Below are 16,579 nucleotides of genomic sequence, written 5' to 3' on the forward strand. Positions count from 1 at the left end.
AATACACCCTGCATACACAGGCTTAGAATAGAGGGGTGGGTGTGGAAAAACTCCAAATTCCTTCCCCTGGATTATCAGCAAACTGCCTCCTGCAGAGCTGACAGCCTGAAACAAAACAATCATTACACCACCGACTGCTGACGGGAGGAAGAGATCTGTCAGGAGGTTTTGCCATTAAATATTGAACGTGCAAATGGGAGCTGCAGCCTAACGAAGGGCAGAGCCAGGACCTGGGAGCAGGGGGGTGCAATGGGCAGAGAGGGGATGGAGCTCAGAAAATGGGCAGGTGGGTGGGAAATGGACAAGGCTGGGTTCACAGCTTCCAGCAGAATGCTGTTGCAGCTCTGCTCCACACTGCTGTTGTCCTGTGCCTGCAGCCAGAGCACAGCTTGTCCGAGGGAGCAAGAGGGAAGGGAAGGAGGAATACAAGCCCTCAAACACGGGCAGAGCAGTGGAGGAGGGAAGGAATTGTCTGTTCTTCGTGTCTGCTGCAGAAAAGACAAGGAATAATGGGCTCAGACTGCAGCGAGGGAGATTTTGTCTGGATGGCGAAAGGAACTTTCTAATAATAAGGACTATTAGAGCAGGGCGATAGACAGCCTGGGGACACAGTGGGATCTCCATCACTGGAGGCTTTTAAGAACAAGGCAGACAAATATCTGCCACAAGTTACATAGGAATACTTGATCCTGCCTTGGGGCGAGGGATGAATTAAATTAGCTCTCATGCAATCCCTCCCAGCTCTCCCTTCCTGCAGTTCCATGTTCGCTGTCACCCAAGGCTGTATGCCTTTAAGGGAGAGCCATCTCCCCTGGAAAACAAGCACATCTGTCATCAGAAAAGTGCCAGTCATTAGCAGTGCTAACGAGGGCAGTGTGTGGAGCTGTGCAGAGGTGAAGCCCCACGAAGTCAAGTGCTGGGGAATGGGATGGATGGGCTCAGCAGGGCTGGGCTGCAGCGCCCTGCAAAGGTGGTGGAAGGAGAAAGTGGGGTGAGAGCGAGCTGCTGGTGCAGCTCCTGTTGGGTTGGCTGAGCATTTTGGATGGGGATAACACAAAGGCAAGATTTCTTTTCACATAACCACTCTTGAAGGGCCCATTTGACTCTCACTGCTTTCAGTAATGCTCGTTCCAGAGCATCCCAGTGTTATGGATGAGCTTTGAGAGGGACCCAGATGTGGGATGGAGCCACGTGGAAGCTGCCAGTTCTGAGCTCAAACCACACTAACAGCATCAGGGTCTCCCCTTTCCAAGATGATCTTTCCTCACACCACCCACTCAGGATATACCAAACCAGTGAGTTATGACCCACAGCCTCAGGTTGAGGGTGGTGATGCCTCTGGAGGGTGATGGGAATCAGGTACAGATACCTGGTTGCCGTGGAAACCGGATGCGGGAGGATGGAGATGGACTGCAGACCCCCCCCCCCCACTGCCACAACTTCCACAGGTGGGGACCCAGGAACCTCAGCACTTCATGAGCCCTCAAAGGCAAAGCTGGGAGCAGGGAGATGGTGATGTCCCCTTATAAGAGACAGAAGGGGGCAAGAGAAGCTCATGGCTCAGGTGCCCCCATCCCATCCCATCCCATCGCCCCCTCCCCTCAGCAGCCCCACACCAGCACTCCAATCAGCACAACCTACAAATCAGCTTCGAGCCCCATTTTATGCTAAATACTGTAGGAATACAACAGACCCTGGCAAGGCTTCAAATTAAGACTGCCAATTAACGGTTCTCTTGGGGCTAATTAAATATTACATCCCATCCTATTTCTCCCCTCCCTTCCATAGTTTGCCAACCTCTCCCAGCCCCGACGCAGTGCAGCTGCATGGGAGCAGGCAGCAGTGACAGCACGGGGGGCACACAGAGACCCCCCACCCCTTTCCCTATTCCCCCTCCACACCTTTCCATGTTCCAACATGTGCCGAAGTCATTCGATTTCAGAGCGAATTGGCTTTGCAAGGATTTCAATTGCCACTTCCCTGAAGGCAAAGGCGTGCGATTCCTTCTGCTCTTTACCAGGTGAGAGTTATTGGAGCCCAGAAATGATGGGGGAGGGCTGGGTGATGGGTTACCCTCCCCCCCCTGCAGCAGCAGCAGGTGGCAATGCTGGTCCTTGTGCTGCACCTGTAGCCCTGAGCCATGCATCCCATGGTGGCATTGTGTTCTGTGACCCAGCTGTGGGGCCAAGCACCAACCATGCAGCAGCACAGGGGGACCCTGGGGTGTTGCCCTGCAACAGCAGCAAGAAAAACCCCTTCCCACCAACCTGCAAGGACCAGGTGTGAGATCAGAGGGCACAGCAAGGTGCCAGCACTCCCCCCAAGAGCAGCACCTCTGCAAATAAAATGGAAGCCAAGGGAGGAAAGGCTGCATGGGAAGACTCTCAGCTCCCTGCGTTGCTGAAAGTGGGGTTTGCAAAGATGCTTTTTAAAAAAGAAAATGGTGTTTTTTATGAAAAAGCACATTTTGATCTCAAAAGCTACAACAGGGCTGGACAGTACAGTCCTTATTTGGTGGAGAGCCAGGAGAATTAGGGTGGGGGGCTGCTTCCTCAAGCTCCTGCTTCTCCCCATTCACTTCTCCCCCACCCCACCACCTCCAGATGGGTGCAGGCAGAGGGCAGTGGGTGCAGAGAGCTGCAAAGTCACAGAGACAAAATCAAAATGGGGAGCAGGGAGGGGGGAAAGCAGGGAGACTGATAGATGAGAAAACATCTCAGCTGGTACAGCCGGCCCCAAAGCCCCAGGAGAGCATCAGCTACTGGGCTTCTCCTCCCGTTTCCATGGCAACACAATTTGGTGCTCTTTAGAAGAGCGTGCTTCCCCCCCCCCCCCCTCTTCCTTCCCCCCAGTTAATTTTATTTCATGTTTTGAAATAAAAGTGGTTGATATGGCTTTTGTCTCGAGAGCCTCGTGGGGGAGAAAAGAGGGCATCAGCTCACCTGGAGGGGCTGCAGAGGGGAAGGGACCCCTTCGCTCCCTGATGCCACCCCTGGGAGTGACGTTGGGCACACTGGGGGCCCATGGGGTGGGGTGGTGAGACACAGGGTGGGCTCATCCTGCTGAGGTGATGGGATGGAGATGGGTCCCACCCCTGTGCTTTCCACTCTGGGAGCAACCCATGACCTGGAATGCACAAACATGAGCACCCAGCCCCTAGGACTGAGCTCCCAGCCATCAAGAGGGGATACACATATATACCCTGATGCAAGGAGCCAACATGAGGGCTGCAGCCCTGTGTCTGCACTAAACTCCTCCAGCAGAACTCATACAGGGATGGGCTGGGGGCTTCAGAGCCAAAAATACAGCCAGGTGGACCAGAACAGAGCATTCCTTCATCTTCACAATTCACCACACATTCCTGGGCTTTGTCTACCTGGGTTCATGCAGGGCTTTTGGCACAGTCCTGCACCACGTCCTTATCACTAAATTGCAAAGATAAGGATTTGAAGGGGGGACAAAGAATTGGTTGGAAGGTCACAGCCAGAGGGTTGTGGTCAGCAGCTCCATGGCCAGGTGGGGGCTGGTGATCAGTGGTGTCCCCCAGGGGTCATTGATGCTCTTTGACATCCTTATCAATGACACAACAGTGAGACCGAGTGCACCCTCAGCAGGTTTGATGGTGGCATCAAGTGGAAGGAACAGAGGGAAGGGATGGCATCTGAAGGGATGTGGAAAGGATCAAAAAGTGGGTCTACGTGAACCAAATGAGGTTCAACAAAGCCAAGTGCTTTGGGTGGGTGTTGGGTTGGGGCAAGGTTTAAGGTTCCTTCCAACCCAAATCAGTTGGCAATCCTATGATCTTTAAGGTCCCTTCCAACCCAAACCATTTGGCAGTTCTATGATCTTTAAGGTCCCTTCCTTACCATAGGATCATAGGATCTTCCTTCCAATCCAGACCATTCTATGGTTCTGTGATCTTTCAGGTCCTTTCCAACTCAAACCATTCAGCAATCCTCTGATCTTTAAGGTTCCTTCCAACTCAAACCATTCTACTGTTCTATGATCTTTCAGGTCCTTTCCAACCCAAACCATTCAATGATCCCATGATCTTTAAGCCCCCTTCCAACCCAAACCATTTGGCAGTTCTATGATCTTTAAGGTCCCTTCCTTACCATAGGATCATAGGATCTTCCTTCCAATCCAGACCATTTTGTGATCTTTCAGGTCCTTTCCAACTCAAACCATTCAGGGATCTTTGAGGTTCCTTCCAACCAAAGTCATTCTATGGTTCTATGATCTTTAAGGTCCCTTCCAATCCAAACCATTTGGCAATCCTCTGATCCTTAAAGTTCCTTCCAATTCAAACCATTCTATGGTTCTATGATCTTTCAGGTCCTTTGGAACCCAAGCCATTCAATGATCCCATGATCTTTAAGGCCCCTTCCAACCGAAGTCATTCCATGACCCTATGATCTTTAAGGTCCTTTCCAACCCAACCCATTCAGTGATCCTCTGATCTCTAAGATCCCTTCCAACCAAAGTCATTCCATGGCTCTATGACCTTTGAGGTCCCTTCCGACCCAACCATCCCATAATTCCACCATTCCCAGCCCAGCACCTCCAGCAGGAGCTGCCAAACCCACGCACAGAGCAGGGCTGCGCGCTCAGCTCCCGCTGGTTCTGAGCATTTGAGCTAATGAACGAGCACACATCTGTTGGTTGCTAACAGTTGGGCTGTTTGGGAATGTTTTGATTAAACATTTTTATTATTATTATATTTTTTTTTCATAGAAAATTCCAACTGCCTGAGATCGAACTCGTTTGCCTGAAATAATTGTTCTGGGTACGTTTTCCAGTTGAAGGAGAAGGGCTGAAGATAAACGTGTTGGATTTTGACTTCCTGTGAACTACAGCTCTTTTTATTCCATAGTTTTAAGGGGAGAAAAAAAAATAAAAATGATGAGAGAGATCGAGGGGAGGTCCTGAAAGCTGGGAATAGAAAAGCTTCACGGCTCTGCAGGCCTTCCCCTGCTGCAGCAGAGAAGGAAACTGAGTTTTGCCCTGACAGGGAACAGGAAAGCACTTCAAAACCTCAGAACTCCCATTGGATGGGCAGCCCCAAACCTACAGCCCGTATGGGCACCCACAGGGACAGCAGGAGGGAAAAATGATGGCGATCGTGATAACGATGCTAATAATGACGGTGGTGATGATATTAATAATCCCCGCATTTTTTGGGTAGCGACTCCTGCGGGCGCAGCCCCCCTTCAACACCCCCCCCCCCCACCCAGCGCAGCGCAGCCCCCGCTGCGGGCGGACATTGCCACCGTGTGGGCACGGCCCGCAAGAACCGCAGCGAAAATCGCATCCCCCCACCCCTCCCCATTCCATTGGGATCTTTCAGGGGCAGAAAACGCCCCCCCCCGAGGCTGAGAAGCGCCCGGAACCCCCCCCTCTACCCGCGCAGTGCCATGGAAACACGCGTGGATTTGGGTGCGGGGCAGCGTATGGGGCTCCCCACAGCAGGGCAATGAGGAAAAGCATCCCTGCCACGGACAGGGAACGACCCAGGGGCACCGAGGGATGCTCCAGAGGAGCTTTGGACTCGCTGTGCCCAGCACAGCATGGGGTGGGGGGTGGGGGTAGGGGGGTTGCTGCTGGCTCCAAGCACTGAGCGGGTGGGAGCTGTGCAGGGAGGATGTGTGCAGGGTGAAGGTTCCGATGTGCTCCCGAAACTCGGAGGTTTGGAGCCTCATGGAGGCAGAGCAGGGAATGTCCTGACCCCATCTGCATCCCAACGACACCAGGGATGGACCAGAAAAAACCTTCCTTGGGTCAACCAGCGGGGTCAGCCCAGCGCTTGGCAGAGGGCGAGGGATGGGGGGCAGCACCGGGGGCACTCAGAGCTGCTTTGTTCAGTCTGTGCCCCCCTCTTTCCCTCCCCCCAGGTTGGGCTGAGAGAGGAGGGAGCAACCTGCAAACCACCACTGAGTGGCTGAGTGTGCAACCAAACCAAACCCATAGGATGCCACGATGCAGAGTTCTGCTGTGACCCCCCACCCCCCCCATCTCACTGCCCCACACCTAAGGCACTGTCCCAGCAAATTCAATGGGAATCAGCAAGGGACACGATGCAAAGTTGTGCTATGCCAAGAGCGCAGCCCCACCATGATGCTGTTGCACCAAATGCCACGGCAGCTCTTCCTTGCAGCCCTTTTGTCAGCATCCGACCCGACTCCAGTCAATCCGACGTCGTTAGGCTGCAGTTAATGTCAGTTTGAAAGCGCTTTTATGGCTGAAACATCGCTGCACTTAAATGTAAACGCAGAGCTGTGAGTATTCCTGCGTTGATTAGCTTCAATCACTGTCATGTGGCATTGGTTAGAAGGATGGAAAGGGGCCATTTCTGCACTGCAGAGCAGAGCTGGGGATGGAGGAGGACCCCCAGTGCTGGCAGCCACCCCTTGCATCAGCCCCTGTAGGAAGCTGCGTGGCATTGGGGTGCAATGGGATGGCTTATGGTCAGGGTTTCATTCCCCTGACCCCCCCCACACACCACAACCACCCCCTCGGTGCAACCCCAGCCCCACCTTCCCCCCTCCCAGTGGGAAAATGCTGCTGGTCCTTCCCCTTCCGCGGCGGTGGGGTTTGGAGAACCTTTATAAAGATCTCATTGTTGAAAAGCAAAATGGGATCTCCTTTCCTTTTACCTTCCAGGGCAGCCCTAACCCCGCTCCCCTCGTACGAAAACACACAGGAAAGGGGTTTCTTTTCTGCTTGATTAGATTCAAAGGGATCTTTGTCTGGGGGTAGGTAGGGAGGGGCCCTCCCCCTCCTCCCTTTTGACCCTCAGGACTCAGTCTGGTTTTGGTTTAAACTGAGAGAGACAGCGTTGTGCCCGTGGGATGTTATCAATACAGATCCTGAGGGACGGGGGGGGGCCCTCTGTGCTTCCCCCAGAGCAGAACTGGAGTTGGCCCCCAGCCGCAGAGGGGACCCCTGAAGGATCCCCCCCTCCCCCGATCTTACAGCCACCCCTGTGCCCCCATCACCACCCTGCAAACCCCCCCCCCAAAGCAGAGCCCCCAGCCCCAGGCTGCAGGCACACGTGGCTGCACAGCAGACCCCCCCCCCCGTGCGTGCAGCTGTGCACACGTGCGTGCATCCCCAGGCTTTGCAGTGCCCACACCGCGCGTGCAACAGGTTTGTGGTGCAGGAAATGCATTGCACGCTTTGTGTGTCCTTTTTTTTTTTTTCTCCCCCTTTTCCTGCCCGCATTTTCTTTCATTCAAAACCAAATCGATGCGTTTTGTTGCTCCTCATCTTTACCGGCAATTAATTCCAGGGAGCGGTGTTCTCTTCCCACAAAGATCCCAATATTTCAATATTTGAATAAAAGGGAGGGGGAGAAGGGGAAAAGAAATAAAAGGGCAGCATTAATTATTCAGGTATTAACAGAACCCGAACGATTTGCTGTCCCAAACTCCCGTGAACGGATTTGCAGCTCTCCACCACCAAAGGATTTCCCTCTCGGTGCCGGCGCTGCTCCTGACGAAGCGGGAGGAGTCCCGCTACAAAACTCACGATTCAAACACAAATGTAAACTGCTGAACCCCGCACCGCCCCCCGCAACCCCCCCCCCCACCCAGTTTGGGTCCCGCATCCCGAACTGCGCCACGCACGAGGATGTTTAGGGCGGGGGGGGGGGGGGAGGGAGGGGGTGCAGCGGGAGGACTTTGTTCGCAGCCCCATTACCAACTGAAAGGGGCTCCTCCCCCCAACCTCCCCCCCCCCTTCCCCATCACAACCCCCCCCCCCCCCCCGGGCGGCACAGCTGGACGAGCACAGCTGGAGGAGCACAGCTGCTCTGTGCTGGGTTCACAGAGTTCAACCGCGCTGAGATTGGGAGAGATAGAGGGGGGAAAGCTGACACCCGAGGAGCTCCATAGGCAGAGCCTGAGCATCCCAGGGCTTCCAGCAACCCCCAACCTCCTGTTACTCAGAACCACCCGGTTTGTCCCAAGGTGGGATTTTGGGGTGCACACATTCATCGCTGTGTCCCACCTGGGTGAACGTGGAGGGGGGGGGGAGGGGTTGGGATCAGCAGAGAAATACACAACCGTGCAAATTAACGGGAGGGGTTTACACGTGGGGTGGAAGGGAGGGAGGGAGCAGAGCAGCTCAGCACGAGGTCCCACAGCGTTTCCATAGGGGTGTTGGTATCCTCGTGTGTTTCTGTGCTGCTGGGATGCAGAGCTCAGCCCCACAGCAGCCGGGAAGGAGCAACCCTATGTGTGTGGGGGGGTGAAGGGCTGTGGATGCGGGGGGAGGGGGAAGCAGGACCCCCAGGTGGGTCCCACATCCTCTGTGCTCCCAAACGAGGCCTTTGTCACACCTCTCCTCATTGCTGATGGTTCTGCATACGAAGCCAGGATGGAAATCACCCCAAAGCTGAGGGTGAGGTGGTGGGGAAGACACAAAACCCATCAGAGCTGAAGATACAGCATGGCAAACCTTTTGTTTTGTTTTGTTTTTCCCCACCCCAAATCAACGCTGATGGGAAGCAGAGGAACCCCAACCTCAGGCCCTGACACCGGGATTCATTTCAGAGGCTGGGCTGGATTGAAACCTCATCCCTCAGTGCTCCTTTATGACGCTGCCCTTTTTTTGTGCCGGATCCCAAATATCCTACAGTTGTGCAGGAGGGGGGAGGGAGGTGGTTAACAGCTGTAACGAATGGCTAATTGCCAGCGGTCGTCCAGGCGGTCGTTGGTATTTCCAGCTGAGATGGATCCCAATGTGCCAAACTGGAGGAAAAAAAATGGTACTGGGGGGTGTGGGGGGGTAAAATTGAGGGGTTGGGGAATGGGGGAAGGCACAGAGTCCCAACACCAACCCTGCATCTCCTCTGCCCGGCCCCAGCAGTTCCTTAATGACAAAGGGCAGGAGGAGCAGCTCCCACCTCCCCCCCACCCCCGATAATCCACCCCCCAGGGTTGGGGAGGGGGGAGGATGAGCACGTTTTCCCATATGGCCTCATTGAGGGTCGTTTTCTTTCAATTGCTCAGAGCATCAACCCGACCTCTGGAGCCCCGTGGATTCATACGGAGCGGCTGAAGGACCCCGAAAAGTGTGGGGTGGGGAAGGGGAGGAGCTGCCACCTTTTGGAGGGGTTTGCAGATAATGATCTTCATTCATTAAAAAAATATATTTTTTTTTATTATTATTTCTTTGCGGATTTTTTTAGCCCTCTTTCTTTTTTAAAAAGGGAGATATTGATAACACGGCAGTTCGCAAAGAGCCCCATAACTCACAATCAACCCTTGTCCATTCTCCCCTATTGACTGCGTGTAAACACGGTAAATGAAAGGCCTTTAGTGACACTTAATCCCTCACCCCCCACCCCCCCCCCCAACCCCCTCCGCCCGCCCGGAATGGGGCTTCGCTGCTTCTTTCTCACAACCCGCGGTGTTCCCGACCCCCCCCCCTCAAATTCATCATTAACGCCTTGACACGAAGCTAAATAAAGGCAGCCCCCCACCCCGCACCTTGCTCTGTGCCCTTTCCTGCTTTAGGGCACCAAAGAGCCCCGAAAATGGGGGCTCAGAACTCTCTCCCACGCCGATCCCTGCAGATAATTAACGTAATTATTAAATTACCTTCTTTAAAAGATAATCATGATAATAGCGGGGTCATTTGGCTGCAATCAGAGCTCTTTTTCTCCCCACCCCCCCCCCTTCCATCGCAGCCCGTCCTGCCCTGAGTCTTCCTGCTCTCTGCTGGGGGGGGGGGCTGTTAGATTTAGGCTGAATTTCCTTTAGAAATGTGAAATGTTGGGAAGTGCAAAGCATTGCAGCTCGGCTTCCTTTCCTCCACTCCAGATCAGGAACAGGAAAAAAGGAGAAAGAAAAAAAAAAAAAGGCATAAAACGCTGCAAATCGGTTTCCAACAGATTTCCAACACAAACCCGCCTCCTCCTGCAACGCCAGGTTTACCTGGCCGCCCATCGGGGGATGCTTCCGTGGCACCGCAATAACGCGCAGCTCTTAATTAGCACTAATGAGGCTCTGAGCGGGGGTTCCTTTTGCTATTCCCGTTTGCCTCAATGTGGGTCAGATCTCAGCCAAATCGCTTTCCTCATCCCCTTCCCAAAGCGCCGCACAGATGGGAGCTGCCCCTCAGCTCCGGGTTCGTGTTGGGTTCGTTTGGCTCCGAATCTCCTCCAGCTCTAAAACAAGAACCACAAACGCACCCGAAGTTCTCCTTCCATGCGAGGCACCGAATCCTGAGGCCCACCGAACCAAACCAGGGCTTACAAAGCAGAATGGAATCAGCTATTGATTTCCTATTAAACAAACATTTCGTCGGGGGTTAAAATCGGTTCCGGAGCTTCAAGGTGAAGTCAAATAGATGCGTGTGCGCTGCTGGCTGAGTGCTTGCACACACAACAACCCAACCCCACACCCACAAAGGCCGTGAATACGGAGTGTGTGCAGCCAGATGTGCAGCTGCACGTGGAGAAACAGAGCGGGACGACGCGTGCGTTTGGGATGGGGGCAAAACCCCCACCTCCAGGAGGGCAGCATCCCAGCATCCCCACACGCACAGCACACACCCGACAGGCAGAACAGAAAGCAGCCTGTAAATAATAAGAAGAATAATAGTAATAATAATAAAAAGGTATTTATTTCTCAGCCTAGATTCCATATTGCACGCAGGAATTAACACTTTCATCGTCAGACACAACAGCTTCAAATAAATAAAGGTACAGTCAATCTAAAGAGAACAAACGATGCGTGGCTGGCAAAGCTCCATTTCTTCACCCACCCCCCCTTTTTTCCAACCCCCCCCACCCCCTCGCCACGGCTGTACCCACCCCCCACAGGCATTCCCTGCACCAAAACGTGCCATTTTCCAGCCCATTGATGGGGTCAGAATGATGGGGATTTTCCACCCAGCGACGCACATTGAGAGCAAAGGTCCCTGAAAAACCCCGGCCCGACAAAAACCCTCCCGAACTGCAATTCCACATCGGATCCAAGCTGAGATTTTCCTGAGTCTCGCTGCGTTTTTTGGAAGCAGCAACGCCCTTTTCTTAAAGTTTTCTTTCTTTTTTTTTTTTTCACAAGAACTCTGCGTTTTTCTCCTCCCCGGATGAAAACGTGAAAACGGAATGACGACGACCAAAAAAAAAAAAAAATCGGTTTTGCTTCTTCTGCACCCGTTTGGAACTCAAGTGATGGTGGAACCTCTGGGAAGGTGCCTTCCTGTCCATGATGCCATCCTGGCCACGCATATAAAATCTCTGCTCCCAACCAGAGGGGGTTGGTTGCACCCAGAGCTTCCCCTCCTCCCTGCTCTGTGCTCCCGATGCACCTCTCTGAGTTCTGAGCTCCAAAAAAAAAAAGCCATTTTGGAGAACGCTTTGGCTTCCCTTCTCCCATCTCCTATCAGGGGGCCGAAAGTGGGGGTTATTTTTTTCAGCACCTCCAATTTCTTTGCAACGTCGAAACTGACCGAATGGAAGGCTCTTTTCCTATCGTTGCCATTATTTTTGTGCCGTGAACGGGGTTATTTCTGCGGCTTTGAAGCGTGGAAAGTTCTGAGGTATCTTCGTACTGAATTCCCAGCCCTGCTGCCACCCACCTGCACAGCTCCGTGCACCCACACCCCCCCCAAACCCCGAGGTGTGACCCGAACAGCCGCTGTGTGAGGCGATCCCGGAGAGAAAACGTTCCTGAGTTATTTCGTGCCCCCCTCCCTCCCCCCACCCCCGCCCGAGGCACGCGGAGCGGCGCGCTCTGTTTGCTGCTGCTTTTTTCCCGTTTGTTTCTTTTTTTCACCCGGCTCCTTTGTCCTCCTGCTCCCAATTCTCCGTCCCCAACTCGGCCGGTTTTTTTTAATTCTTATTAATTGTTTTCCTTTCCGAAAAAAAAAAAAAATTGAGGTTTTAATCCGAACCGGAGGGGGAGATGTGAACAGCCGCATCCCGGCCGCGTCGGAGCGCGGTGTGCGGGGCCGGAGGCGATCGAGGGAATCCGAAAGAAATCCCTTCCTGCTCTGCGAGAGAGAAACGATGGGGGAGGAGAAGGAGAGAGCGGAGGGGGGGGAGCGTGGGGGTGTAAACAAACCAAAAAACCCGCTCCAAACCCAAGTAAAACAAACACCGCTTTTAGCAACAATTCGCCGTCTCCAATATAAACAGCGCTTAACAGAGACGAAATACGTTTGACGTTAAAAACGCCTTTTTCTTTCTTTCTTTCTTTCTTTCTTTCTTTCTTTCTTTCTTTCCTTTTTTTTTTTTTTTCTTTTTTTCTTTTTTCCTTTTTACTCGCTGATAAAATTAAACCCCCGGCTTCCCCCCACCCCCTAAGAAAAAAAAAAAAAAAGAAAAAGGAAAGAAAGAAAGAAAGAAGCGGGCCGTGCCGTGCCGGCGCCGGGGGGTTCCGTGCTGTTCTCCCTTCCTCTCCCTCTTCCCTTCCCATTCCCCTTCCCACAGCTTTGCGATGGGCTCCCAGCCGGGGGGGCGCAAAAAAGCTCCAACCTCGACCCGGAGCTGCGAATGGAAAAGAAGGGGAACCCCCCCCCCCTTCCGCACCCCCCTCCCTCTGCCCGTAAAGCCGCATCTCGGCTTCGCTCCGCGTCCCTCAAACGAGACGGAGGGCTTCACAGAGCAGCGGTGCGAAGGGCCGCCACAAAGACGCTGCTTTGCAAGGAAAGTTAAAGCGGGGTTTGATTTCCTCTGCGCAGGGCGACGCATTCCCTCCGCATTCTTCCCCGCATTCCAGCCCGGAGCTCGGGAAGGATCAAATTGTCCATCTGTGCGCTATTGCTAATGCTCCTGGATCCGATTTCTTCGTGCCCGTAAAGCTTTTACAGGCCTGCTACCTTCGGGCTGTCGGAGCGGGTTGTTATCCAGCAAACAACCCACGGCTTTGCCTTGCCTCGCCTTTTAATACACACGCAGCAGTCTCAAATAACTTCCCCTCAAAGCCTCCCGTTTTTTTCTTTTAGCAAACAGCATTTCCTGCTCTTTTTAAAGTCGCTGTTTTCATCCCGTCCCTTCAGCAGACAGAAAACATTTTGGGATCGCGATAAACGCAGCGATTTGGGATCGCCGCCGTCGGTTTCGTCGGGACGGAGCGGGGCCGAAACGCGAGTTTCTGCTGCGTGACATCATTCGTTCTCTCTGCGTGTGATTATTATGGGTTTAATCCAATGCATTTATGGAGGAAAAGGGAGAAATTGGATCTATTCTTTCCTCGTTTCGGCTTTTTTTTTTTCCTTTTTCTTTTTGGCATCTAGAGGTGGGGCGGCGGTTGGGGTCGGGGGAGGGGGGGGATTGATGGGGCAATGCTGCGGACCCCCCCCGCCCCCCCGTTCTGCCCCCAAAGCCCCGTGGTGCAGAGGAGGGAGGGGAGGCGGCTCTGAGTGCGTTAAACCTCCGCTAAACCAACTCCGGATCCCGACACAACCGGGACAACGGAACCGACCCCAACCTCAGCGGGAAGCTCTCCTCCTCCTCCTCCTCCTCCCCCCCCCACTCAGCCCCGCTCCGTGGCCCCCCTTCCCTCGCCCCCCCCCTCCCCCCGGTCCCGCTCCCCTCCCGCATCTGCTGCGCGCAACCTTTCGTGCGGGGCCGTCCGCTGTCCTTAGAGATCCTCCAAGCTATAGCCTCGGAATTTGAGGCTGGGGGGCACCGGGATGGCGTTGCCCCCCACGTGCCATCTCCACAGCGGGTGGGTTTTGGAGAGGGCCCAGGAGTTTTTGCCCCCCAGGGAGGAGGCAGGGCACAGATCCCCGTCTTCCCCCACGACCAAGGAGGGAATACACGGGAAGCTGCCCATGAGGCTGAAGGAATTCCGAGGCGGGGTTGGCCCGGCGCTGCCGAGGCGTTTGCAATGAGTGTTTCCCTTTTTGGCATTCCTCCTTTGAGTCTTTTGTGGCCTCCCTTTGGAGGAGCTCTGTTGCCTTTCTGCCTCAGCGCCTCTGGCAAGGCGTCTGCGCTTGGCATTCCTTTCCGAGCCATTGCCTCTCAAAGCTTTGTTTGACAAGGTGCCGGGGCTCTCTGCTCTTTTGGAGCCGGGGGATTTGAGCTCTGCAGCTTTGCAGGGCTCCGTCCTCCCTCCGTGCCGCAAACTTTTCCCGTCCACGTTGAAGCCTTTGGCGTAGCACCACAGCTTGGACTGCCGGATCAGGCGGTCGAAGTGCTCCCGCCGGGGCTCCGCCGCTTCCCCGGGGGGGTCCGGGCCGAGACCCCCTGCCAGCGCCGGAGATGGGGCCGGGGGCTCCGGGGGCGGCCCTTGGGAAGCCGCCGGCCCGGCTGCGGCACCGCTCTGCCTCTCCGCTCGGTCGCCGGGGCCTAACGAAGCTCTATTGTTCGAGGCATCTTTGTGCAAATCCTTTCCTTTGGCGCAGGGCTCCGCGCCCCCAAAGCCGCCCTCCTTTTGTGGCGGGTCCCCCCCAGGGGTGCCGCTCGGGGAGGGAGGGGGAGAGGAGGAGGAGGAAGAGGAGGAGGAAGAAGGGGAGGCCTCCTGCTTCGCGTACGGCTCCGGCTGTGCCCCCGAGCCCAGGGTCGGAGCCGGGCTCAAACTTTCCGAAGTTGACGCTCGCAAAGTCCTGGCCCAGAGCTGCTGAGAGAGGAAGAGGAGGTCGGGCTCTGCACGCAGCGCTTTGCCCGCACCCGGGGGGGGCTCCGACGGCCGCTCGTCGCCGAGGGGCTCCCGGGGGGGCTGAGGCTGGAAGCGGGGCAGAGCCGCCTGCCTGTACCGGGTGCTTTGCACCGAGTCCCCGCTGCACAGCGAGCTGCTCTCCGACTCCGAGGAGCTGCCCTCCTCGCTGCTGCACGACGTGTCCCCTTCCTCCTCCTCCTCTTCCTCAGACGAGTCGCTGGAGGTGGCGGGGCTGGACCCCCCGAAGTCCAGGCTGGAGTCCGAGTCGCTGGAATACCCGGCCGAGGTGCCCTGCCGCTTGTAACCGGGAAAGGCGGACGAGCGGCTTTTCCTCCCCCCCGAGGGGCCCTTCTCGGCCTGGAAGAGCCCTTTGGCGCAGCGGGGGCCGAGGCCGGGGTGGGGGGCGGGGGCTGCGGGGTGAAGCAGCGCCAGGTCCCGGGGATACGCGCCCAGCGCCCCGGCCAGCAGCCCCCCGCTCTCGGGCAGAGCGCAGCCCCTGCGACCCCGCGGGGCCCTGTCGAGGCCGGGGCAGCCCCGAGGGAAGGGCTGCGGGAGGAGAGCTGCGGGCGGCGGGCGCGGCTTGAGGCCGGGGGGCAGCTTGGGGCGGGCGGGGGTCGGGGACGAGCAGCAGCCGCCGGCTCTGCAGGACGGCAGCAATTGGGGCCGGGGGCAGGAGAAAAGCTCCCCGGGGTCCGGCAGGAGCAGCTGCTCCCTCCTCTTGCTTTTCCTTTTCCTCTTCCTCCGCCGGGGGCTGAGGCTCTTGCAGGAGGTGCAGAGAGCCTCCAGGTCCGCTTTGGAGATGAGCGAGCACTTCACGGCGCGGGTGGGCACCGAGTTGATGGCTTTGAGGGTGCGGAGCTCGTGGAGATCGCAGCGGCGGCTCTTGATCTTTAAGGTTTCCATTTTCTTGCTGATGGTGGTCCTGGGGATATCCTTGAACAGGTCGCTGAGGACCTGGGCCAGAGCGAACATCTGAGTGCCATTGATCTGTAAGTATCCCAAGTTTATCCCTTCGATTTCTTGATAGCCGGCGTGGAAATGCCCCGGCCCGGCTTCCCCATTGTAATCCATGGTGGCTGGAACAATCCCGAAGGTCCCTTCGCAGGTCAGGAACATTTTGCAAGGAGCGTTTACTTTGTCTCTTTCAAAGGGGGCATTGAAAGTAAGGACATATTTGTTTCCACTCCGTGATCACACATCGCTGCCCCTCCGGAGAGGTGGGGGAGGGAGCAGGGGAAAAAAAAAAATAGGAAAAAAAAAAAAAGGGTGTGGGGGGGGGGGAAGCCGAAGCAGTCGATCGCCCCTTCAAACGTTCCAGTCAACGGTGTGCAACATCTTCCCAACACCCCGCTCCTCCCGCACTGGAGCCGCACTTCTCTTCTTCCCCCTCCCCAGCATGAAAAAAAGAAGGAAAAAAAAAGAAGTCAAACATTTCGAGTCCTGCAGCTCCCCCAGCCAGGTCCCAGCCCACCTTCCACTCCCAAAATAATCCCTCTGGGGGGCGGGAGGGGGGCGGGAGAGGGGGTGTGTGTGCGTGTGTGTGTGCGGAGGGGGGGGATCAACAAGCACAGAGCCCTCCGCCGCTCACAGCCACTGAGGTATCGGAGCGCACAAAGCTGCTCGGAGGGTCGGGGAGGGGGTTGGAAGGGAGGGGGGGGGATCCGCTCCGATCGCTGCCGCCTCTCCGGGCTCCGCGCTTCGCGTTCGGTTCGTCCCGGAGCTGTCGGACCCCCCGCGGCCCGAAGGCTGATTGGGTCCCGGCGCGCCGTGATGTCACCAACCCCAACATTTCACACGCACGGCCCCGCGCACACAATGGGCACCGCGCTTTTTCTCTATTAAAAAAATAAAATTAAAAAAAAAAAAAAAATTAAATTGAATTCATTTTAAAAAAATCTCATCAGGAGTCTCGTATCCGAGCTCAGCTCTCCGGGCGTTTTCTTTCAGCCCTAAAGGGGGGAAGG

General features: G+C 55.6%; 1 protein-coding gene across 2 annotated transcripts; it reads right to left on the reverse strand.

Moving 5' to 3' along the window:
• Positions 1 to 9,671: 9,671 nt before the first annotated feature.
• On the reverse strand, positions 9,672 to 15,890 carry EPOP (elongin BC and polycomb repressive complex 2 associated protein). 2 transcript variants are annotated; one of them, XM_090125115.1, is made up of 2 exons: positions 13,570 to 15,890; positions 9,672 to 10,288 (listed from the first exon to the last, which is right to left on the reverse strand). In XM_090125115.1, the coding sequence occupies exon 1, from the start codon at positions 15,729 to 15,731 to the stop codon at positions 13,596 to 13,598; it is 2,136 nt and encodes a 711-aa protein (XP_089981241.1). In that variant the 5' UTR covers positions 15,732 to 15,890; the 3' UTR covers positions 9,672 to 10,288; positions 13,570 to 13,595. The 2 variants fall into 2 exon arrangements, with proteins under 2 accessions (XP_089981241.1, XP_089981240.1); XM_090125114.1 differs by lacking the exon at positions 9,672 to 10,288 and adding an exon at positions 12,301 to 13,132.
• Positions 15,891 to 16,579: the final 689 nt, after the last annotated feature.

Source organism: Phasianus colchicus, chromosome 26 (assembly GCF_987193195.1).
Source record: "Phasianus colchicus chromosome 26, bPhaCol1.hap1.1, whole genome shotgun sequence".
In the NCBI taxonomy this organism is placed as follows: Eukaryota; Metazoa; Chordata; class Aves; order Galliformes; family Phasianidae; genus Phasianus; species Phasianus colchicus.

Excerpts from the sequence above, each read along its gene's own strand:
- EPOP (XM_090125115.1), bottom strand. The coding sequence starts at position 15,731 with ATGTTCCTGACCTGCGAAGGGACCTTCGGGATTGTTCCAGCCACCATG.